The sequence below is a fragment of the Dreissena polymorpha genome, chromosome 6 (genome assembly GCF_020536995.1).
Source record: "Dreissena polymorpha isolate Duluth1 chromosome 6, UMN_Dpol_1.0, whole genome shotgun sequence".
In the NCBI taxonomy this organism is placed as follows: Eukaryota; Metazoa; Mollusca; class Bivalvia; order Myida; family Dreissenidae; genus Dreissena; species Dreissena polymorpha.
In genome coordinates, this window is record NC_068360.1 from 32,911,910 (window position 1) to 32,937,445 (window position 25,536).

The window sequence follows — 25,536 nt, forward strand, 5'->3', positions numbered from 1 at the left end:
TGCTTAATTGCTAGTTAATAAGTTTGTGGCAAAGACATTTATAATCGCAATAATTTATTTATAATAGCAAAACGTCTCCATGACCTTGACCTTTGTTTGTGTTTTCAAAAAAGGTGTGACTGCTTTAACTTCTTTACAGAAAAGCAGGGCTGGCTTTTTTGCGCGTAGTATTTAAATGCTTTCGATTATTATCTTGCGTAGGCATTCGTTTTTTACAAGTTCTGCAACAAAACACGAAGTACGGAAATCATTCATGATAAAGTTTGCAAATAAATATGTATGCAAAATGTAATGTGAAGCCATTTACTGCAGCATCGTAGCATGATTATAAGTGATATTATGAAGTCATTGCTAATTATTTTAAGCAGCACAGAGTATACATTCCTCTCTGAGCACAGTTCAAGAATTGGTTGTGCAACTTTTGATTTATTGAGAATGTTTATCATTTTACCGTCTGATTATGTTTTATTAACATGAACTGAACTGGAATTGTATATAACTGAAATGCATTCTTCCAAGCCTACTTAAACACCACTTTTTTCTCAAAAAAATGACCTACGTATGTAAATGTTTGAAACCGAGACCTCTGGTAAAGAAACTGAATTTTGTAATTGTTTCCAAAATGTTAAATAAACGACAGCTAACACATACTTCAAACTGTAAAATTGTTCGGAACATCTTGTCTGTGTACATGAAGATCGATAGAAAACATATATAATATGAATACAAATATGTTTCTAAATTATATCGATAGGGCCCTAGATCCATTTAAATGGATGGATAAACTGTGCACATATTTTGGTGTGTCTTCCGGTTCGAAGATTTATTATCAAAAATATATAGTTCTAGTTTGCCGCCTCTTCAGTAAATTTGTTCCACACTAGTTCTATCTTGATATCTTGAAAATCTAGTTATTGTCTAGATGTGGACCCTTCAAAACAAAAAAAGGCATAAACTGACATGTCTTAATCTAGAAATGAATCTCAAGTAAATATTCAAATGAATAAGGCTCTGTTCTAAGAAGAATATATTTGTATGTGTTTAATCTTATCCCCCATTTTGTCAAAACTAATTACCTATTCTAAAAAAACGTGTGTTATAAAAAATAATCTCGACGAAATGGCAGACGAAAGTTAAAGAATAATCATAAAAATTGCATGTAAGCATAAGTACTAATTAGTTGATAAACTACGATATTAATCCAAGCAGAAAAGATCCAAAACCAGTCGTAAACAAGCTTAAACATGGAAGTATTCAAACAAATGGTGATAAAGTGTATACAGTGAAACGGTTACATACGACCAAAACGGTTATCGACTACGCCTAAAATATTAAAAGAAAATGAAAACAGTCAAATCGTTACAACAAATTTAATTAAGCTGTTTGTTAAAATGTGTTTTTCGTTCGATTTATAAAGCGCAATTTCTAGACATACTCGAATGGTTTACACAATAATATAGAAGAAAGTCCTCATATAAGTGTATTGAAACCTTAAACATTTGGTTTCTTACGTTTTTTAAAGGGACCATTTCACGTGTTGATAAATTTACAAAATTAAAAAGATTTGTTTCAGATTCGCAAATGTTTGTTTTAGTTATGATATTTGTGAGTAAAAAGGTAATAGTGAGCATTTACCATGCTCTAAAATAGCCATGTATGCACGTTTTGATGATTTAAAAACCTGAAAATTATAAACCGTTGCAACGCGAAACGATTCAATAATTTGGAGAGTTCTGTTGTTGTCGTTATATTTTGTAAAACTTCGAAGATTGCTTATATAAAGAATAAAATATAACCTTAATTGTATGAGCACGGATGGCCGAGTGGTCTAAGTGGTAAACATTTACTCAAAGACTCCAGGGGTCCGTGGTTTAAGCCCTGTTGAGGGTTACTTTTTTCGTTTTTAAATTTTATTCTTGATTGTTTACTGGAGCTTTGTAGATCCAGTGAGCTTTGTAGATCCAGTGTTTACATTTATCAATATAAAGCATTTAATAAAAAAACTTCAAAACACGCCAAAATCTGTGAAAGGCCCCCTTTAAGAGATTTATATGTTTTTAATGATTGTTGGTCGATTCGTTTTCTCGATTGCGTGCAATAATAAAAGTTCAGGCCGACTGACTATGCGATTTACCGAGAGACGGACAGGCGCAAAGACAAATGACCCTATTACGCCGAGGGAATTATAAGGATTTTATTCTTTATCATCTGTCCGCCACCGCTTATCGCACGTTGGATTCAATACTAAATGCTCATTCTTCAATTAATCAATTTAATCTCAAAGCGAATTCATACAGCTGGCAAGTATAAATAACCTTCCCATTTCACAACCTTGTCAGAAATTTTGACATGGCATCAGGAAATAAAACTGTAACAACCATTTAGAGGAGCGGAGTATTTTTGTGTAATTTTAAAAATTAACTCGCGTAGTAGAGTAAAAATAGGTAAAAATATGCCAGATGGATATTTTGTATTTTGTATAAACCATGTATTTAATAAAAACATGGTAATAACTATCGAGAATTAAGTACTAATACATATTAATATACTAAATCTTGTGGAAAGCAAGATGGCAGACATTCCCGCCCTAAAGGAACTTGTAAGAGCTTCAGACCGGTTGAAGAATCTACCAAAGCCTCCGGCAAAATTGAGTCAGGTTGAAGGCTATCAGAAACAGCAGAAGCAGGTAGTATATGTTTAGCAGTTCACTAAGATGGAATAGCCATTAACATATTGCGTAAAATGTTTATGCTAATTATTCTATCACACTATTATTTGTATATTAAATGTCACAAGTGAATAAAAGTATCTATATTTTTGCTATGTTGAAGGTTGATCATCCATCAAAGGATTTAAAAAGTATGCATTTGTTAAAACCCTATGCCGAATTCGAGTTTTGTACTTCAACAAATTGAATCATTACTACTTTTTAAAATTATGTTTTCACTTTAACTGAAACTGATCATTGGTTTTGCAATGTGATCAAACACATGCGAACAAAATTCAATAATATCATTCATCGTGTGTTTTTTTTAGATTTTTGAAGAGGCGGCAAATATCGTGGAAAATGTTGGAAAGTACGCGGAATTGATATTGAACAAGATTGACGAGCTTAAGCTTATGATTCCTGCACAGATAAAGACCATTCAGCAGGCAATAGAAGACATAATGAGGTCAATTCAAGGTGGGTCTGCGAATAAAAATACGAAATCCATGTTTAATCATTTTCATAGAGGATGTGTTTTCTATGTAAAATATCAAGCCAACAGTCGAACGATCATCACGCCTGATTCAACTATTAATGTACCAAAACAGATATTTTTGTTTATTTAATTTTCTGGCGCATTTTGATCTAAAGTTTATTGTTATAATTCTATAACCCTGAAAAGAATATTCGCAAAATTATAACTGTGTATTGACATTCTCTTAAGTTAAAAGTATATGCTCGATTTGCATAAAAACTGATAGCTAAGTGAAATATATCGATTGTTATGTTAATATATAATAACTATATACATCATTTCATTTGACACCATTTATATGGTTATTAAGTAGGGAAAACAATCGGTTAAATAAAACTCATATTGGCTCTAAAAGTCTTGTGTCATATTGTTTTGGACGCAAATCGGCGAATGGATTTCTTAACATTTCACATTTGTATTGTCACGTGAAAGAGGTATCACAAGTCATAGATTCATGTACACTAATATATTTATAATTATATTTATTAAGACCATTATGCATATTTAGATATGTGTTCAATTGTGGATATCGTATTAATAAAAAAAGTTGGTAATATACGTATTTTGTTTTTGTAATAGTTTTTTAATAATGTTGGCTTTTAGTTTCTTCAGAACGGGTTTCCTCATTTCAAAGCAATGTTACCCCAAGGACAAACGTCCAAGCCAGATCCGACCAAGTAACTGGACACGTGCAGAGAAATCAGGCGACTCCTGTTGTCCGAGATATGCAGAATGTGCGAAATTATGATAGCATCACTCCAAAAAACACTACAGACAATCACAATCAGAGCGCAATCGATCAAATGAAGACAATGCATGCTTTGGAAGAAGTTGCCAAAGGAATTGTTCTTGATCGTCTAAACGAATTGATACATAATACCGAGAATATGCTGGACAAAGTGAAAAAAGGGGGAAACGTTACTCAAAACGACATGGATGATTTGAAAGGTTTTTATTTTTTAAATATATATCTTATTAAAATCAAACGTGCTTGTTACAATAATGTATTTAAATACCAACATATAGCATATGCCGCATATTGCAAGAACCGTTTATAATATATATGTATTGAAAATATCACTATCTCAGATTTGTGAAAATAAATCATCAATCGTGCATGTACATTCTTTTAAGGATGTCTCGATAGTTGGACAAATGCAAAGCAAATGAGCCATGAGACCGAAAAAGAACAAAAGCGACTACAGGAAGAAAACAAACGAGTGGTACAATAAACATGTTTAACTGTTTCGAATCACAACTTAATATTGCTAAAAAATGTATTGGTTTAACCATGACATGTTAACATGCTTTCAAATATTGAATTTTGTTTCTTGTAAATGTTAAAAAAATCAAAAGTACAAAGAAATCTAATACATGTATAATGAGTTTATGTAAATATTTCAACATGAATTGGAAACTTTTATAATTGAAAACATACACATGGGAAAATGTTGTATTATATGTTGCCTTAATGTAGATTTTGTGACAACGGGTTTATCCAATTTAGCTTAATACATGATTATTTGAATGTTTAACAAAGTTTCCTAGTAATATTAGTTTAAAAAATATATAAGGAAGGGGTATCTAAAAAATATAACTGTTTTGATGTTATCTTTTTCAGATGGCAGCGGAGTTAAAGAGGCAAGAAGCCGAAAAGAAGTTACATGAAAAAGAGTGGAAGAAACAGCAAGATGATTTAAAAAGGCAGCGCAAAGAGGAAGAACGAAAAGCGCGTTTAGAACAAGAAAGAAAACAAAGGGAAGCAGATATGGAAAGGAAAAGAGTATGTTTTATTTGTGTGTGCGTAATGTATACTTTTAATATTATTTAAAGTAATTTCAACAAACATTGACCCAAACTATACCCAAAACAATTTAAAACATCATCTTAAGGGGATGCATAAACAATGCATGTTTATATCAACACTTTTATAAGTTAAAATACAAAATCAATATTTAAGTTTTTTAATTATAATCATTTATTTGCAAACCCACGATTTAAACATTTTACTTTTATCTTATTTTTATACATCAATTATTTAAAACACCATTACAATATGTGTTTTCGTACTTAAGACATTTAAATCGATAAAGCGTACCTCACTAAGTATATTGTTATGGTTTTATTATACTCTTTCAAGAACAAACCCGAATGCAAATATATGAAACAATCCAATCGTATTATCAATGCTTATGAAGGCTCATAAACGGTGACGATCCGTAATTATTACCGATATTTAAATACTGTTTGCTTATTTTATTTAAGGTTATCAAAAAACAATATATATATATATATGCTATTGGACATTACCATAAAAAATAAGCAATACAACTTGTTTTGAGCTCAAAATACAGGGTCCTCCAAGTCAATTGTGTTTACAAACAATCAGTTTACTTACATCGCTGTTTACCGGTGTGTAGAAAACCGAAATCCACATAATTACCGAAATCCCCCGAAATCCCCGTTAATATTAAGTACGCCTGCCGAGTACCGAACGCCCTCATATTTACGCCTTGAAGGTTCAATATGTCATCTGTATGAATTTTTTTTTGCATCGATTAAATGTTAATGTGTTGATAAAGCATGCATATACTTGTATTTATGCACGATTCGTCTATTAATAATTGTTCTATGAGTATTATAATTATTCACTTGACAAAACCAGGTATGATACATGTAGCAAAAGCATTTATATCATATTAAAGCGTGTGCGCAGCGGGAAATCAGATTGCGTGCTGCGGGTATTCAGATTAATCACCTTCAATCGGAGGCGAGTTTATTAGCATCCCGCTAATAAGATAACATAATAAACACATTCAATCAATTGTGATGTAATATAAAAACTCCGCTGATAGTTAACCTGTGCATTCCGTTGATATGTCTATCATGACATACATGAAACAGTTAAATGCCCCGTCTTATATATTTCTTTATAAATTTTAATGGTTATCATACCTGTCTTTTTATCATTGTTCGCATTTGTTATTATACTCATTATCTTGAATAATGTAACTTTACTACCTTTTTTACATATGTATATGTAACATAGTTGTATATAAAAAAATGTGTTTTTTCTATGGTTTTATATTATGTACCACTTATGATGTAGCATATATTTATATACACATTCCGACCAAAATGCCGGTGTATGTCCTGGATTTTCTAAAACTATCATTACATTCTATTATCATTATCAGATTTGGAATTGAGGTTAACATACTCATTGACAGACAAGCTTATATAAAGCTGTGCAGTTTTATTTCATTACAAACAGCTGCACATTTTAACTTCTTGTTTATATTTTTGGGACTATTTCGGCCAATTTTTTGTATTTCTTGTTTAAATATTTGGGATTATTTTGGCCTATTTTTTTTATTTATTTTATGAAATTCAAAATTTGGCTCTTACAAGAGATGGCCTCTACGTTTCAAGAGCTGGGAAACACATTCATTATGTTGGCAAACTATCTCTTGATATATAGAGAGGAATCGAGTGTTTGTACAGCGGGGATTTCGGTACCGACGCGCGTATAAGTTCGTGTGTAGAATTACCGAAATCCCCGCTAAGAGGCAACATATGTTGTCAAAAGTGCTAAATAATTTATATTAATATCATTATTTTCCCATTAACATTTATGCGATGCCATAAACCAATCATACCAATGACATATTGACCCTTTACGGCGTAAATATGGAGGATTTCGATACTCGGCGGGCAAATGTAGAATTACCGAAATCCCCGCTATAAGTCATTATTTTTCAACAGTAGTTACCAAAGGGAAGATTGTTGTTACGTGTTTGTCTGTATCACTGATTTCTACTATAAAAAAGCACTACCACGATTTGTTTTACACTTGAAGGTTTGTTTCGGGGATTCCGGCGCGCGTTTATGTTATTGTTTAGAATTACCGAAATCCCCGCTAAGAAGCAACATATGCTGTCAAGAGTGCTTAATAATAAATATTTATATAATTATTCGCGCATTAACATTTAAGCGATGTCAAGGCTCGGAATATTAACGGGGATTTCGGTATTTCGGTTTTTCTACACACCAGGTTAACAGGGATGTAAATAAACTGATTGTTTGTAAACAAAATTGACTTGGAGGACACTGTATTTTGAGCTCAAAACATGTTTTCTTGCTCATTTTTTATGGTAATGTCCAATAGCATATATATATTGTTTTTTGAATTTTTTTTATAAATTAAATTTGCAAAAAATATTTGAAAATCGGTAATAATTACGGATCTTAACATTTTATGAGCTTTTAAATGGAGTATGACTATAACGCTGCACGTAAATATTATATGTATCTTCTTAACTTACCCGATACAATTATTATAAGAAGAATGTCGCAAAAAGGAAATGATCGTACATACTTAAGTGGGATTTTATTAAGCTTACACAGAAATTTTATATCGCTATATAAATTATTAACAAGATAAGTATTGATGCAAAGCATCAAAGGGCGTCGGGAATTTCAGTGTTAAAGGCACTCAATGAAGTTACATGGAACGATTTTTTTTCAACTGTAAATATTAATATATTGGCCGATTATTTTAAACAAAATAGAAAAAGATACTGGTATAAACATTATCTATGATTTTGTGTTATAACCCCCAAATAACCATTATCTATGATGTTGTGTTATAACCCCTAAATAACCATTATCTATGATTTTGTGTTGTAACCCCCAAATATTCCATAGTTCATGTTAAGCTCATCTATTTTTTGAAAAAAAAGAGCTATTGTCATTTCCTTGGCGTCGGCGTCAGCGTCGGCGTCCGGTTAAGTTTTGCGTTAATGTGCACTTTTCTCATAAAGTATCAATGCTATTGCATTCAAACTTGGTTCACTTACTAACTATCATGAGGGGACTGAGCAGGCAAAGTTAGATAACTATGGCGTGCATTTTGACAGAATTATGTGCCCTTTTTATACTTAGAAATTTGAAAATTTTGGTTAAGTTTTGTGTTTCGGTCCATTTTATTCCTTAAGTATCAAAGCTATTGCTTTCATACTTGCAACACTTACTAACTATCATAAGGGGACTGTGCAGGCAAAGTTATGTAACTCTGACTGGCATTTTGACGGAATTATGGGCCCTTTATGCTTAGAAAATTGAAAATTTGGTTTAGTTTTGTGTTTAGGTCTATTTTATTCCTTAAGTATCAAAGCTATTGCTTTCATACTTGCAACACTTATTAGCTATCATATGGTGACTGTGCTGGCAAATTTATGTAACTCTGACTGGCATTTGGACGGAATTACGGGCCCTTTATGCTTAGAAAATTGAAAATTTGGTTAAGTTTTGTGTTTGGTCCACATTACCCCTAAAGTATCTTAGATATTGCTTTCATACTTGGAATACTCGCAAACTATCATAAGGGGACAGTAAAGGACAAGTTGCATAACTCTGGTTGTAATTTTTACGGAATTATGGCCCTTTTTTGACTAAGTTACTTTTAATATATGGTAAAATTTTGTGTTTAGATCCACTTGACTTCCAAACTATCAAGGCTATTGCTTTCAAACTTCAAATACTTTCATGCTATCATGAGGGTACTGTACTTGGCAAGTTGAATTTTACCTTGACCTTTGAATGACCTTGACTCTCAAGGTCAAATTATTAAATTTTGCTAAAATTGCCATAACTTCTTTATTTCTGATTAGATTTGATTGATACTTTGACAACACAACTTTTACCTGACATACCACAATTGACTACCAAACCATCCCCCAAGCCCCCCCCCCCCCCCCGAATCCCCCTAAAAAAGTGTTTTTTTCTTAAATATCATCTTATAAATGACCACCACACCCTAACACTATAGCCCACCCCCAACCCAACCCCACCCCCCCCCCCAAAAAAAAATATTTTTTGTTTAAACATGGTTAAAAAGCACAAATATTTTTTTTGTATTATTTTATTTTTGAAATACTGTCCAACCATCCCACAAGAATCCCCCCTCCCAAAAAAACACAATTGCATTTTTTTTTGCATTTTTTGAAGAAAATGTAATAAATGACCACACCCCCACACTATACACCCCCCCCCCCTTCACTCCACCCCTCCTTCCTTTGTGATTGAAATTGAGATAAGTCCCGTCACCTTTCAAAAGAAAAATAGATGAGCGGTCTGCACCCGCAAGGCGGTGCTCTTGTATTAACATTGGTTTCTTTTTCTTACTCGCGTCCGTGTGCAATTTTCATTAATGGAACAGAACTCTGTAGGTTTTAAAAAATCTGCTTCATCTCACAAAATGCGCATTGATAGTGTCACCTAAAAAAGTCCATACCAAAGGGTCCATACCACCTGGATAGTAATACGTGTCGCGCTTCGCGCTAATTAAGGAACGGAAAAAGTGTCACAAAATGCGCATTGACAGTGTCACCTAAACAAATCCATACCAAAGGGTCCATACCACCTGGATAGTAAAACGTGTTGCGCTTTGCGCTTTATATGTGGTTCTTAAAAAAAAAACTCCGAGGAGTGCTTGACTCTAGGGAAAAGTGTTGCTGGGACACAGCTCCTCCTTGATAAGCGGCTGCTTCCTTTATCACAACTCATTGTTACAATCAAAAATACGTGTCGCGCTTCGCGCTCTATATGTGGTAGGGATAGTACTTAGGGCCTATGATAGACAACCATAAACAACAACAAAAATACATGCATACTAGATGTGTTGTTTGCATTTACTTGTTAATATAAAAACACGTGAATTTTTTATAAGATATTAAAGTGATGTAAGAAATTTTAATTAACGTTGTCACCACGTGGCATCCATTAATTTTAATAAAATGTACTGTAAAAGTTTTAATGTGTTTACGATACCCCCCCCACCCTCTTACACATATATTTCATTAGCATAATAAAAACAAAAAATGGTTACAATAAAACAGCATATCTATTTAAACTAAATGTCTACATCAAAACAAAAAGTTAACATAGAGCACAAATAAAATAATTTGATTCTACTGGGGCTCGAACCTTGGACCTCTCACATGTGAAGCGAGCGTGTAACCACTACACCACGGAACCGCTTGAAAAATCACATTCTAACTAAGATATGTGGCAGGGAACGAGATTTTGACCCACCTGGTAAAAAATGACTTTTTTAGATAGGCATATCTTATCAAAGTGCTACATCTGACAAATCAAAATCTGAAATTTGAGCATCCAATTCCTAACAAGAGGCCCATGAGGGCCTATATCGCTCTACTGCTATGAACACTTTGCAAGTTTGGAAATAATAAGATGGAAACTGCGTACTTAAACGCGCAAACAAGGAGAATTTTCTCAAATTCAAGGGGTAGTCACTTCGAATAAAATTGTTATTGCTTACATGCTATTGTGTGATTGCACAAAGTTTTGCAAAGGAATTTTGAATGTTGATTATACAACCCTATTCAGTTCACTTGATTTTAAAGTACATAAAGTGATAGAATAATACTAAAAGGGTAATATATGGACACAACTTTTAAACGAAATATCATTACTTTCACTATAGAAAAGTTCAACAACAAATGTTAAATTGAGAAGTGTTTTGGATTTTGACAACTTTTGGGTAAAACACACAAACTTGATATAGCAATATCGTCTAAAATCTTCATTGTGACACCCACAAGGCCACAAGGTCACAACGGCTCATACACACGACATGATTGATGGAAGAGATTCAGTTTGCCAACAAATTTGCAATTTGCTGAAGAAAAACAACTCAACAAGTAAGACAATCTCACCTTTAAAAAAACAGGAAGTTTATCAGAAAAAGAACAATGTCGAACTGTGCCCTACTGTATTGATTCAATGTATAAGCTGAGGTTAATTTAAACCATATAAAAACATAAGAAAATACGGAAAAGTATTGTTCTCTTAACTTAATTACCATGGTTTAGGTTCTTCTTCAAAATTAAACTATTGTTTTATTTCAAGAAGTGTGTTGACAAAGTACGCAAAACGGTCACCACAAGTTAAAGTCATTATGGAAACGACGTCAGCACAAAATTGGTCAAAATCTCATTCCCAGCCACATAGTGCCTGTTATGTTTTATTATGCTTTGTTATTATACAAAACCAGAAAGATTCGCGTATTTGCCCAGTCCCTGTGATCTTTCCCCTGTGATCAGTTGTGGATCAGTTATTAATTAAAACAATTAGCTTTTCATTATTGGCAATAAATGTTGTAATAAATGTAATAGGCACAAATGCAGTTCTTATTTACACTAATTTACACAAAAATCACCACTATGCAAGATATTCTTAAAACAAAAATATATACATTGATCCGTAAAATAACTTCTCCTCCCATAAGCGAAAAAAATGCATTACATACTAGTCGCCGCACTCCAGTGCGACGCCAATAAAATCTATCACCGCAACAAGAATCGGTGATCACATATTAAATTACATATCACTCTCAGGCGGATGAAGAAAGAAAAAAACGAAAAGAAGAAGAATTGCGAAGACAACGAGAGGAAGAGAAAAGATGGAAGAGGCAAGAAGAAGAAAGACTTGCGCGTTCAGAAAAAGAACACAAACAAATGGACAAAGAGGAGGTAAAGCTCATATTCGAGTGTTAAATGATAAACTGATTTTTGACTACGATATCAGGGTATAATAACCAAATGGATGTGTTTTTTAAACAAAAGTTTTACTTATCAAATATAATAAAAGACGGGCAACATAATGGTTTCTCGTGGATGCATTCGTATCCATATCTTTCAAAGGGACAACATATTTGGCAAAGTATGTGTAACTTTGTCTCGTACATTTGTTTGATAGCAAAGAAAACATATTTGGAACATGCATATTGATATCTATATGTAAGTAGATCAATTGTTTAAGAAATTATATTTTTCTATCATGGTTTGTTGTCGAATAACCCACAGTAAGGAGTATATATGCGAAGGAATTAAATCACGAGTGCAAAGCACGAGTGATTTGATAACACGCATCTATACTCCTTACTGTTGGTTATTCGACAACAAACCATCTAATCATATAAACTTATTATTTCGATTCTAACACGATTCTGATGTGACGTCATTGAATTGTTCAAACATATGACGTCGTTTTCATTCATAAATATTTTGAAAATGACGTCACTTTATTGAGAACAAAAATCATCGAAACTAAATGACGTCACGTTTATTGATGCTACTGAAAAGCTGACATGCTATAAATGTTTCTTAATTACGTTTCCTAAAAAATAACATTTTTTGTAGGTGTGGTTATGCCACTAATCATAAATATACAATTTGTTGTTTCATGGCATTTATATACATGCTACAATTATTACTTTTCTTGTAGAGCAGGTTATAGCACGTGCATTTTACTGCAATATTTTCTTTATTTATTCGGAACTATTTTCGAAACATTAAGCTCCGCCTATAATAATTGCAAAATAATCCACACTTGATTTCCTTCTTTTTCTATACAAAACAAGTCGCGTGTAGTGTTAGAATAATGTATTATTATTGATAACTATGGGTAAGTAGATCAATTGTTGATCTATTATTCGTAGCTTGATGAAGCTAGACGTAAAGCCGAACAAGAGCGTAAGCAAAGAGAAATAGAGAAGAAACGAGCCGCAGAAGAACGCAAATTATTAGAGGAACAGAAGCGACTTGAATCGGAAGTTAGAAAAAGAGAGAAGGAAGAAAAAATGCGACAAGAAAAGGCCCGACGAAAACAACAAGAAGAAGAAAAAAGAGCACGAGAAGAAGAAGAAAGACGGACAAGAGAAGATGAAGAAAGACGAAAACGAGAGCAAGAAGAAAAACAACAACGAGAGGAAGAAGAAAGACGAAAACAGAAGGAACAAGAAATACGACAACGGGAGGAAGAACAAAAACGAAAACAGGAGGAAGAAAAAAAGCGACAACAAGAGGAAGAAGAAAGAAGAAAACGAGACGAAGAAGAAAAACAACAAAGGGAGGAGGAAGAAAGACGAAAACAGGAGGAAGAAAAGTTTCGAAAAAAAGAAGAGAGAAGAAAAATAGATGAAGAAGCGGAAAGAAAGAAGGTTAGTTACTTTAATTGCACACAATCCAAGTAATTTTTTGTCTTAAATGTTGTTTGTCAAATATGGTTAAAACTTTAAGATCCATATTTTGGGTTTTACCTTTGATGTTCTTGTAACAAATACAATATAAATCAAAAGATTGCTTACAAATAATTTTTTGAATGCTTTTAAAAATATCGTTTACATCTTAAATCGTAAGATCTAATGTATATTTATCAAATTAAAATTATATACTAATAGACAATCTAAGTTGCAGTTTTTTCGGCTTTCAGAAAGAGGAAGAACAAATAAGGAAAAGCGAGGAGGAGAAACAACGTAGGCTGAAAGAAGAGGCTGACCTAGAAAGGAAAAGACAGGAAGATGAGGAAAGGGCAATACGTTTAGATCCTAATAACTGGAAACCAATAGCGTATGTTGATCAGTAAAATAAGAATTTCAAACTGTCAACAGTCTTGCATAGTCGAACTAAACCCCAGTCAAACTAACTTAATTTCACATTGGCGAGATTAAGCTTTCACGCACAGAAAAATACCGTCAGTGTGTTAAATTGCATGATGTCATATAATGTAAATCGTTTTATTTTTATTTTCTATTTAGGGGGGGGGGATGCCAATGAAACCATGCTTTTTGTTTTTGTGCTTCCTTTCTTTTTTGATTCAAGATCGTAGACGTCGGATTAAGAAGTTATTGAAGGAAACCTTCAAATAATATGTTGTTTCTTTGCGTGACATTCGATAAAATGCATTTTCAGATACCAAAAATGTAGATTACACAGAATCACCAAAAATAACGATTGATATTTTGATATGAGCTTACTGTTCACATGTTAGAATATAAAGACATGTGAACATTCTATGCCTCGAAGGTCACGTAAGAGAATAACACATTTGTGAAATGATTCCTTAACAACGCTTGTATTCCGACGTCTATGATCTCAAAGAAACGCTCCGGGAGAAACACACACACTGAAAGAGCTGAAAAGGAATATTCATTTCAAAGGAATATAAAGGGAATTGCAGTGTGAAAATATCCGTCTGTTTCACCAAAAATCTCAAAACGACCCCATTGTGTCAGTCAGATTGAACTAAAATTTTGATAGAAATCGAAAACATAGTAAGCGTCGAATAAAAATCAAGTCAAAATTTGAAAAGAGCAATGCTAGGATTAAGTATACTAACTTATTATTACTACTTATTAATGATTTAGTATAAGTAGTATAATTGTGATTTTAATGTTTGCCTCTCTTCAGATTCGAACGCCCATGCGATGAAGTTGGCGGAAAAAGACCGTTTCACGACGGGATATGCTGTATGGTTACGTCTCCTTTGGATGGAATTACAGAAGATAGTATACAGTGCACCGCGTCTGACGAGATTGATGACATCATAGAAAAGCTTGAGGAAGATGAAAAACCGGCGAGCTCAATTATTAATGTTCAAACAAAATCGAAATCAATTTCAACTGAGGTAATGTTTATCAACTTCGTTATAAATTAATGCAGACCCTTCATTAAGTTTGAGACACGCTTGTTCTACTGTTCATTTTTAAATTCACACAAGGAACTTAAGGACAGCGACAGCGACACTTATTAACAATGTGATTTAAGCAACTAAACTTATCTACATTTAACACTTCAAACTAATCATTTAATAAAACATATCTTGAACATTTATTATATGCATCGTAGTATATTTATATAATCCAGAGTTCATATTTATGATTATGCAGATTAGCAAAACGTAACAAATTAAATTAAGCCAAACTAATAACGCACATATACAAGTCTTTATAAAAAAATGTTGTTCTTAGTAAAATAATTTTCGTTGATGAAAAAACAGGTTTTCATGTCAAACAGTTTTCGACAAAGTCTTTGCATTTTGATTTTAGTATTCCAATGTTGTTCTTATAGTGTCCATCAAGAGTATTTCTACCACATTATCCGTGCACAAGCTCATCTGAAGAACTAATCGTGAAATACTCCATTAACGGAAGCGACTGGACGACATCTGAAGTTGTGAGACCATCTCAGTGTTTAGAAGATTACAAAGTACGATTAAGATTACAATGTTTTTTGCAAATCAAATTTTTTAGTTGATTAATATATTAAACATGTCTAATACAGTTAATAATATGTTGTTATTGACTTGTTATTGGAATATTTAATATTATAATGTTATTAATTAGTTGAATTCATATTGGCTTTGTTATTGAGCTGAAGACAGCCGTATTGGCCTGAGGCCGCAGGCCGAATGACAATACGGCTGTCTGAAGCTCAATAACAAAGCCAATATGAATTCAACTAATTAATGACAATTTTATTAATTAACTTCATAATATTATTCAGTATAGACGAAAGATTCTTTCTAGACATTACATGATGCAGGAACACAATTTGACAGGTCGCGAAATTATGCAAAAATTACCTGAATAACTTTCCAGCCACACTGGATCCACTACCGTTGTTTTTAATACAACTCAGAAAGACAATAAGGATTTAAAACTTACTTATTGCTATTAGGAATTGCATTTGTAATGTATAAATCCTCCATGATTTCGAATTAGTTTTGCTTCCTACGCTTGATAGTTGTTGATTGTAGCGGTGTTATTTGTGTACGCTTAAATATTGAACCTTACTGTTGTGGTTACACTGCACTATTCTTATTGTCGAAACCTTGAGCTGAAGATATTAGGGGCTGAGTACTTTAAGTATATTTTTTTAAAGGTTTCAACTTTTGCTACAAAACTAAACATACAACTTCAAAATGGCGTCCACAATTGTCGAAATGTTAGATTCTCATATAAGGCCGAGTTTTTCCTGGTTTCTGATTGGCTGAACCTCGTATTGGCCGACCTTTATCCGTATTGGCCGTGTTTTGTCCATATTGGCCGTCTTTTTCTCGTATAAGGCGAGTTTCGAGCTTTATTGGCGAGGCTCAACTTGTATTGGACGAACAAATTGAACACATTCTCGTCTAATATTATAAAGTTAATTAATAAATAGCTGTATATATGTGTATATATGTGTATTTTATTTGTTATTCACTATATGCACATTGGCTTATGCAACTTTCCCTTATGCCCACACTGAAAAATAATGTACGTTCTAAAATGATAAAAAGAAAACTTAGATGAACATGTATTATAGTGCTCATGTTATATCCAATTTGGTCTTAAGGGAGCCTGTTCACGTTTTAGTAAATTGACAACATTTTAACCAAATTGTTTCAGATTCACACATTTTCGTTGTAGTTATGATACTATGCTCTGAAATATCCATTATATGCATCTTTTGACGCTTTAAAAACCTGAAAATTATAGAGCGTTGCAACGCGAAACGGTTGAATAATTTGGAAAGCTATGTTGTTGTCGTTACATTGTGCTTGTATAAAGTATAAAATGCATCATTCATTCTATCAGCACATATGGCCATATGGTCTTAGCGATAGACTTTTACTCTAGGGGTCAGTGGTTCGAGCCCAGTTGAGGGTTACTTTTTTCTTTCTTTAATTGTATTCTTGATTTTTTACTGGAGTTTTTTTAGATCCATACCAGTGTTTACATTTATCAATATAAAGCATTTAATGACAAACGTATATGCATGCCAAAAGCTGTGAAAAGGCCCCTTTAATAAACAGGGATATAAATTTTGTTAGAAAGCAGGCATGTCGATTGAACAAGATAGTATGAAAAGACAGCTAGTATCCGATCCTTTTATTGAATGTTTTAAACGACAAAATCGGAATCGTATTGAGAGGTACATTCGTATGTGTTTATTGTCATTGTTTTGTTGCTTTTTGTACCGTTTTCCCCAGAATTCATATAATGGCGGTAAGTTAGATAACTCGCACGTTTCATGTGCTAGGTGGTTTACCGGCACCAAGTGCACAGTTATATGCGTAATTTTATATTCACAATACAGAACGCGATTCGTCAATTCGTTAATAAAAATGTAGCCGATGTAAACGGTCAAAAATGCTACGTTAATAATAAATGAAAAAGCAAGATAGCAGACAAAAAATTATTTGATTGCATTGGATAGGCAATGAGGTATGGAAAGTCATTACTAATTATTCAGTATGGAACATTTCGTGTGTGTGTTTTTAAACAAAGCCTGCCAAAGTAACACATACATACATTTTTATTTAGGCAGCATTTTGATTTCAGTTATTTTAACTATCAAAAATAGTATGATGACTAAGGCGTAACAATCAGTAATATTTTGCTTATACAACATTAAAAAAAAACATCGATGCTTTAGGAGAACAAACTTTAGTTGGTAGTATATGTATTGTCAACCAATATAAGTGGGCACTGTTTAAACAATACTTAGTTGTTGTATGCTAAAATTTTGGTTTTAAAATGTATCTCTTTTAGAAGTTTCCAGCCACAAACCTTGTTGGACTGGAAGCAAACGATTTCGACACGCTAAAGATGTTTGTTGTATCAAGACAAATAGGTCAAAGTGTGACAGTGGAGAAGGAGGGTATTACTGTTGTTTCCACCACTGACCAAAATGTGAAACTCATTATACCAAGTGATGCTTTTTCTTCGAGAACCCGTGTTCGGCTAACGGTAAGAAATAGACAAGGTGTACCGGCAGGTGCCCAAGCAGACGGGAAACCTCATTATATCATATCATAATATTATATAAATCGCAAGACACTGTTAGCTTTAACATATAGGCATAATAATTAATGCACAAGACATGACAACCATATACACAATAAAAAAGAATACAACTGAGGTAACCGCCTTACAAGCCAATGAGGTAAAACCGTTATTAACACGCACCAAGCATACAACTTAGCACTTAATTATTTATAATATATGGCAAGTCACTTTCCATTAAATTTAGCACTGGTTGGATGAACATTACGTCAACTTAATCTAATAATGGTATTGATTACGTATTGTCTTTCATTTAAACGCTCTTAAAATAGCTTCCAATTATTGTTAAACAATTTCAGGAAGAAACCGCAAACATGGTCTAAACAGTAAAATAATTATCAGCACACATTATAAAGTATATGGCTAATGTGAACTCGCCAAAATGCCAGACACTTATACAAAGATAAATAACAATAAAACAATAAAACACATTGATAAAATTGGGTCGATTTATTGCCGATTTAAAATCGGTTTCTATGCTCCAATACTACTCACATGTGATCCAGAGCTAATCAAAATATTTGAATAGTAATTAAAATCGTAAAACAGTCCTTTTGAAATCAAATAAGGGTTTAAAAGAGTTATTTTACCATTTGATGTAATTTTAATTAATGCGACCATGTTTTAAAGTCGTATTCCTTTTTTTGAACGGCACATGTTTTTATGTTCAAGTTCATGATAAATAAAGGACATTGTTTTGTTCACATAAAAACATACTAAGTACATACTCGAACGTTATCTATTATACAAATAATGTATGTGCATAATTAATGTTTGAAATACATACAGGTAGAAAAGAAAGCTTTGGATATGGAAACGAATTGCGGCCTGATGTCCGATAAAACATATGTTGGACCAATGGCTACAGTCGTCTGTGATAACGCTCCTGTCAAAAACATTGCACTCGATATTGAGAATATTGCCACTCCTGAGAGTACACGTACGTGAACCTTCAATCATTACAAGTCATGAAGTTAAAAACGACAGAAAAATTGAATAAAATGGCTGTAATAATTAATATATTTTGTATTTTTAATACAGAGTTATATAATATAAGAACGTCTTATTATTTTACAATTTTAGGAAAACTACAGCGTGGTAAACGCCATCATCTACTCTTGTCACCAAATAACGGGTGGTCATTTGCCGAGTGTGATTACAAGGAGGCTAATACCGTAGTCGGTTCTATAATACTTCCAGCAAACAGATTAAGATACACGTGTGTACATGTTGTGCTCTATTTCGTAAAAGAAAATCGTCGGACGATGTACTATGATTGTTTTCAAATGTACATTTTAATAACAATGTTGGCGCATTTTCCACTACATATTACGTTTTCATTTATAGTATTGTTGAAGTAGAACTTCCAATTAATACCCCGAAGGAGAACGCCTTGAAGTTAGCTCAAACGTATCACGCTCAAAGTCTAGGCACACCTGTGCACGTAGTATTGAAACAACAGAAAACGAATCCCGAGAACGCAAAGCTTGTAGTCGTGCAGCCACATGCTTTGATGGAGCAACTTGAGCGGCTGAAAAACGATGGGTTTACTCTAGGTGTGGAACATCTTTACTTTTTGCAGAATATAAGAAAAACTGTACACACAATTTGAACAATAAATAATACGGCCTACGTTGCATATTTAACTAACTTATATTTACTTCAGTTCACGAAACTTACAAAAAATGCACCTATCAAATACCATAAGAATCTGAAAATTACTTATGAAATATCCCTGTTTGACAATCAATTAGAGCTTGATTTCATGTTTTTTACTTTAAGGTAAAATCAGCTTAGATGTCTGACAGAAGTTCGAATGAATACAATATAAAAACATTAAATGCATTGGCATAATCGCCGAAAATCAACAACATGATGTTGAAATTACCTTCTTTAGTCGACATTTTGTTGGTCTTTGTGTAACTGTTATCATTTAGTTTTTATCTGATCTTGTTTTTGGAGATTGTGCATGTTATGCTGTATATACGCGTATAAAACACGTGTGGCTAAATTCATAGTAAAATTTGTCCAAATCATGTTTAATTATTTCAAATAATATTATACTCTGAAGGACCGGATCCAAGTAAACTTCTGAGTGTAAGGGAAGGACAGCGACTGTACATGTCTAGTAGAGGAAACATCGACATTTCAGGGGCAGAAAATGGGACTGTAAGTATGATCGTTAGCAGTACAAGTTTCGCGGCAACGTTTGTATTTTTGTCTTACCTAAAATGAAAAGTATTATTTTATTAACTATGTATTTTCTCCTTGTGATTAATCTGGGGCTTTGGACAAGTTAATTGTTTTCATGAAGATTATAAAACGTTGTTTAAATGAACAAAAAACTAAATATGGATCATGTATTATCAGTCCAGTTTCACATGAAATGGCATTTAATAATTATATCAGAGAGAGCTGTACACATAGAACTGTATTATGTCACTAATTTATTGGACAATTTACTACTCTAGGTCCGGTATACTTTCTTTAAATACATAAAAGAAGTGAATGCCAATGTCAAGCTCAAACCAAGAGACGCATATCTACAACGTGATCTTCCAGAGTACAACGGAATCCTGCTTATAAGCGAGGATAACGATAGAGAATTTTCTGATAAGACAATTGAGTTCACCGTACATCTACCTAAGGTAACGCAGAAAGAAAAATATCCCGTTGCTAATAGTAACTAATGCCGTTTTTTTTCGAAATATGGCAAAAATACGTATGTTTTCTCGAAACTTGAATCATGTAAATAGTTTAATGGTAATTAAGACATAGAGTTATTTAAGTTGTGTGTTGACGAAATGCTTCGTACAGGCTGATGCTCCCAAAGGTCGCAGAGCTGTGCACAGAATTAGATTCCCCTACTATTGTAAGTTATATTGAAACATACATTTGTTTTAAACTCCTCCATTTGAGTATTTAATATAGTAAGTAATTATTAACTTACAAAAATTGATACGTAAAATTAATACTAGAAACTATGGTACCGAATACATGTTTCAAAACATTACCAAACGCAGCGTTAAGAAAGATACGCCAACACGCACACGTTTATGTTTTCTTTCATATAGTGACGTGCTTGGCCGGATATCTATCGAAATGCATCTGCGAGAGCCAAAACGATAATTGGCAGGATATAGTCAGTTGTTTCATCGATAAAAAGCAGCTCCAGTCATTGATTCGCGTTGCTAAGAGGCGGGTAAGGGAAATTGATCAGCGTACTTTATGCAGGAATGTTCTCCATGACTGGATGAAACAGACCACGAAACAAGAAGACAAGGTATCCAATGCCAATTACAGGCATACTTTTGGTTTGATTGTGTTCTCTTTGCACAATGCTTTATTTATTTATTCATTTATTTAATCTTTCATGTATTATTTATATTATTATATATTTATCTATTTATTTAGTATCCATTCTTTCTTTCATTCATTCATTGTTTAATTTATTTATGTATTTATTTATTCAGTTATATATGTTTTAAGACATGTTCAGCATGATATGCGCATACAATGTCCCGATACCTATGCACTTTTTAAGTACGTGAAATTTCTGCGGGCTGACCTTAAAATTCGCTTTTTTAGCAATTTTGCCATAGTACTTTTTTATTTTAACTGTCACAAATAAAAGCATTTATAAACTTGTAGCACTTTATGCTTTTAATTATTAATAACGACATTTTCTAAAATACGTGTCATATATTATTTTTAAATATGTAACTCTTGCTATAGGTTCAGATTATTCTCGAAGGTTTGCAGATCCATCAACATGTTGACATTCATAGGCAATGTGAACAGTTTGTTGTGTTTCAAAAAGGTAATTCTTGGTTTCTGGAAATGATTATGGGTCTTACGATGAATTTAATAACTCGTAGGAGGCAATATTTAATCGAACCCGAATATATGTTTTATTCTACAAACTGATGTGGTGTTTTTTGCAAGATTATTAACTTCCTTTTTATTGATAATCAACGCTTAAAATGGCATCGAGCATCTGATTAGACCATCATTGTTTGTTTGTTTTTCAAGTATGTATAAATTCTATTTTTCCCTACGTGTATGTGACTGAAAATTGTGATTCTGTGCAAATTCTGACTTGCAAAATACCAAACAAACAAACCAAACACATGTTTGGAATGTTATACTATACAATAAAAAAGACTTTCAAAATTTGTTATTTTATAGTATTTTAAAAATGGCTGGAAATGGACAATCTTATCACTCCTATGCAAACTGACTTTCCAGTTGTAATCATAATTGCGGACTCTATATGTGATATAGAAAAGACGTTTGCAGCGAATAACATATATTTCAGCACTTCGATCACTTCTTGCACTAAATGATCTTCTTTGTAACCTGTAAAGCTTATTGGCAATATACACGCAGGTTTAATGTATTAGCTTTCAAGACAGTCATGATTCCAGTACGCCATAAAATATCCCCGCCCGACTAACGACCAGTTCTATAATTGATTAGGTCACCAATACAAATTACTCGCAATAAAAAATACACTCTGAAATGTTTACATTTACATCTGACTCGCGTTAAAGACGAATTAAAAATTTGCCCAAACTCACGGGAGATTCAGTTGAAAAATATTTCACCGTGGCAAATTTGCAAATGAGTCATGGTGGTCAAGTAAGTGCCGATTTCGATCGTGTAGGGACAATGACGGACAGGGCGATTGCTGACATCGCAGCGTCTGTAACGAGATCACCCGATGAGTTGGCGTCTGTTTTAAACATTCAACCTGAAGTTTTGCATACCATCAAAACAGACTACGAGGGAGTTGATGTTGTATTGCAGATATTGACGGAGTGGAGAGAATCGGACGATGCCATTAATCTTGCAAACGGTGCTTTAGATGAGCTTAAAGGCTTTGTTTGTAGTTAAATGTATCGTGTTTTTGTTGCGCATGCACACGTGATGGTATACCGGTAACATATTGAATGAACTTTTATTAATGCTTTTAACAGTACGTTCGAGTGATGATTATTGTTTTTTGTAAATCAGTGAAATATTAGTGCTTATATTTACATTGATAATTGAATTATTGTCTTGCATTTTCGTTATATCCTCTTGTTAGTTAATAACGCATAATGTCACATGTTGGTTTTGATAATTTATTTAAATGGCTATTTTATTTGTTTGGTTGTTGTTGTTTGTCAGTTTCTATCCTTTTTGGGGTCGAAATAATTGTTAAAACGCTTACATGTACATATATAAGCACAATTGCAATATAAAATACAAATTACATGAAAATCTTAATCAATAAATTGCGGTTTTTTTTCTTAGATGTATTGCCATGATATTAGGTTTTCACTATATGATGCTAATTTATAAACAAGAGGCCAATTTGATATTTGAATTTACTTTAGTTCAACGTGTCTCATAAAGTTGTCATTGTGTTGCATTGATGCCTATTAGACTTTAAGCGTTTTAACTTGCAATATAGTCAAACTTAAATTCCTTTTGTATTGCTCTCTATTTTGCATATCAATGATGCAGTTAAATATTATTTACACTCGCACGCTAGTGAAATGTTCAGGCCTATATTTAGAATCAACGCGGTATTCAACCGGTTTAAGCCCAGAACGTGTTTTTTTAAATGTCTGTTCGAAGGCGGTTACCGCAGAATTAATCATATGAGTTTATTTGGTGTCTGTTTTATAATGTATGTGTGGTCAATAGTGTACCTGCCCTTTTAAGTGACTGATGCTGAGCTTAGTGTTAGGGTCGACGTGTAAATCACAAATGCTTTGTATTACCCCCGATTCAATGTTTATGATTTATTTTTGTGCTGCATGTTATGTCCTGAATTGTATAGATGATCGGCTGTTTGCCTTAGACTAGCGTGGGTTTATAAAAATGTTTCTCCTGATAATATTTCTTGATTTTAATTATTCCTATATATAGACTTACCCGAAATTCTATAGTATGTGCATAAAGAAAAGAAAACACATAGAAAATTAGCAACATAATTCATGATTTATAAAGTAAAATTTTAATTTGCAAAAAAAAGTTATCGAGTAATATAAGTTAACTTAGATGGCTAAACTTTTATCATATGCACTTGCATGTGAGTTTTAACGGGTGTAAATATAAGAGAGGTTATACATTGTTTAACAGTTTTCTGTAACGTGTGTACGGAAGAACAAAAGCTTGTTAGAAAGAGTGAGAAGCTACAAACTCAAATGCTTTCATTTAGATCAAGAAAAAACATTTTCTTCTTTTATGAGGTTTGACAATTACACAAATAAAGACAGGGTAATTGAGCGATTTTTTTTATCACAAAACATGTGTGTCACTATTGAAATGTACATACGGTAATGCCATCACGTCGTTTTATGGCATTATGAGGCAAGGCTGTCAAATTTGATTTGTTTGTAAACCGCAATGATTTGAATTATTCGTATTGTATTTAAATATATTTAATTGCATGTTTTATGATTGGCTTAACATTTTACATTTCGTTTTGAAATTCATTTGAACTTAGCATTTTAGAAGCGATCAGAATGTTCACACACTAGTTGTAATGTGGATGTATAACACTAATATTGAATCAATTGCAACATCAGTACGGTTGTTTAAGAGCTAAGAATAAATACGGTCCAATACAGCTGTTGAGCTGTAGTTAAACTTGATAGCTGAGCTTTGATTTAACTGGTTGGTTGAACAGTGGTACAAATCTGAGGTCGAGCTGTGGTTAAGCTACGTCCTCTTCGCAGTAGTTCAACGTGCAATTAAATGGTTCAACACAGACACGAAGATATGCTAATTTAATATCAGATAAATTGGGTGAGAGTACTTGCGAAGATATATATATCCACCAATATTGTTGTTACTAGACCATGCAACTAAGGCAGGATATAGTATTGCTGCTTTTATATCAACTTGTAACGATGCTACATGGTTGTTGTCCGGATTCAGATTGACTGATTCGTGCATGCTTACGTGCGTGCGTGCAATTGTGTGAGTGCGTGCGTAAGTGCTTGTATGTGTGTACTTGCGTTCTTGCGTGTGTGTGTGTGTGCGTGCGTACACGCCAGCGTGTGTGCGCGTGCGTGCGTGTATGTATGTGTGTGTGTTTACATATGACTGAAAGTTCCATATTACATTTAGATACATTTTAAGATCAGGGCAAGAAACACTTTATTACGTACAAGCGAAATTTTATGGAACTAGTTCTATTTTACAAATGGATTAAAACGTTTTGTCGGACACATAGTTGGTATGCTTCCTTTCCTCTCATGTGTGTCATCCACCGGAGAATCCCACATTAAAAATGGCATTTTTTTTGTGATGGTGTTAATGTATGTATAAGTTCAAGTATGTATTAGTTATTTAATATTGATGTACAACCGTAAAAGAGGGTAACCTTTACAATAAAAGTGATCCACTATTTACCACTCAGTTAGATCCTGAAGTTGAGGCTCAACAGTCAAACTGATTAGGCTAATTTATTATCAACATGTAAAGATCAAATTAAATGACGTTCAAATCTCAAACAGGCAAAATCTGTTAACGCAGTAAATGGAAAGATCTAGAGCCACATAGCAGTGTGCTGTGGCCTACTCATTATTTGCCCTCCTTCTGGCA

General features: G+C 33.1%; 1 protein-coding gene across 1 annotated transcript; it reads left to right on the forward strand.

Annotated features, from left to right (window-relative positions):
- Nucleotides 1–2,359: 2,359 nt before the first annotated feature.
- Nucleotides 2,360–22,948, forward strand: LOC127835568 (uncharacterized). Its single transcript, XM_052362003.1, has 20 exons — nt 2,360–2,686; nt 3,037–3,184; nt 3,846–4,190; nt 4,377–4,465; nt 4,864–5,025; nt 11,663–11,797; nt 12,766–13,266; nt 13,539–13,675; nt 14,516–14,732; nt 15,176–15,313; nt 17,641–17,838; nt 18,724–18,874; nt 19,018–19,153; nt 19,282–19,490; nt 20,006–20,103; nt 20,406–20,582; nt 20,752–20,806; nt 21,009–21,217; nt 21,670–21,754; nt 22,601–22,948. The coding sequence occupies exons 1-20, from the start codon at nt 2,570–2,572 to the stop codon at nt 22,828–22,830; spliced, it is 3,537 nt and encodes a 1,178-aa protein (XP_052217963.1). The 5' UTR covers nt 2,360–2,569; the 3' UTR covers nt 22,831–22,948.
- Nucleotides 22,949–25,536: the final 2,588 nt, after the last annotated feature.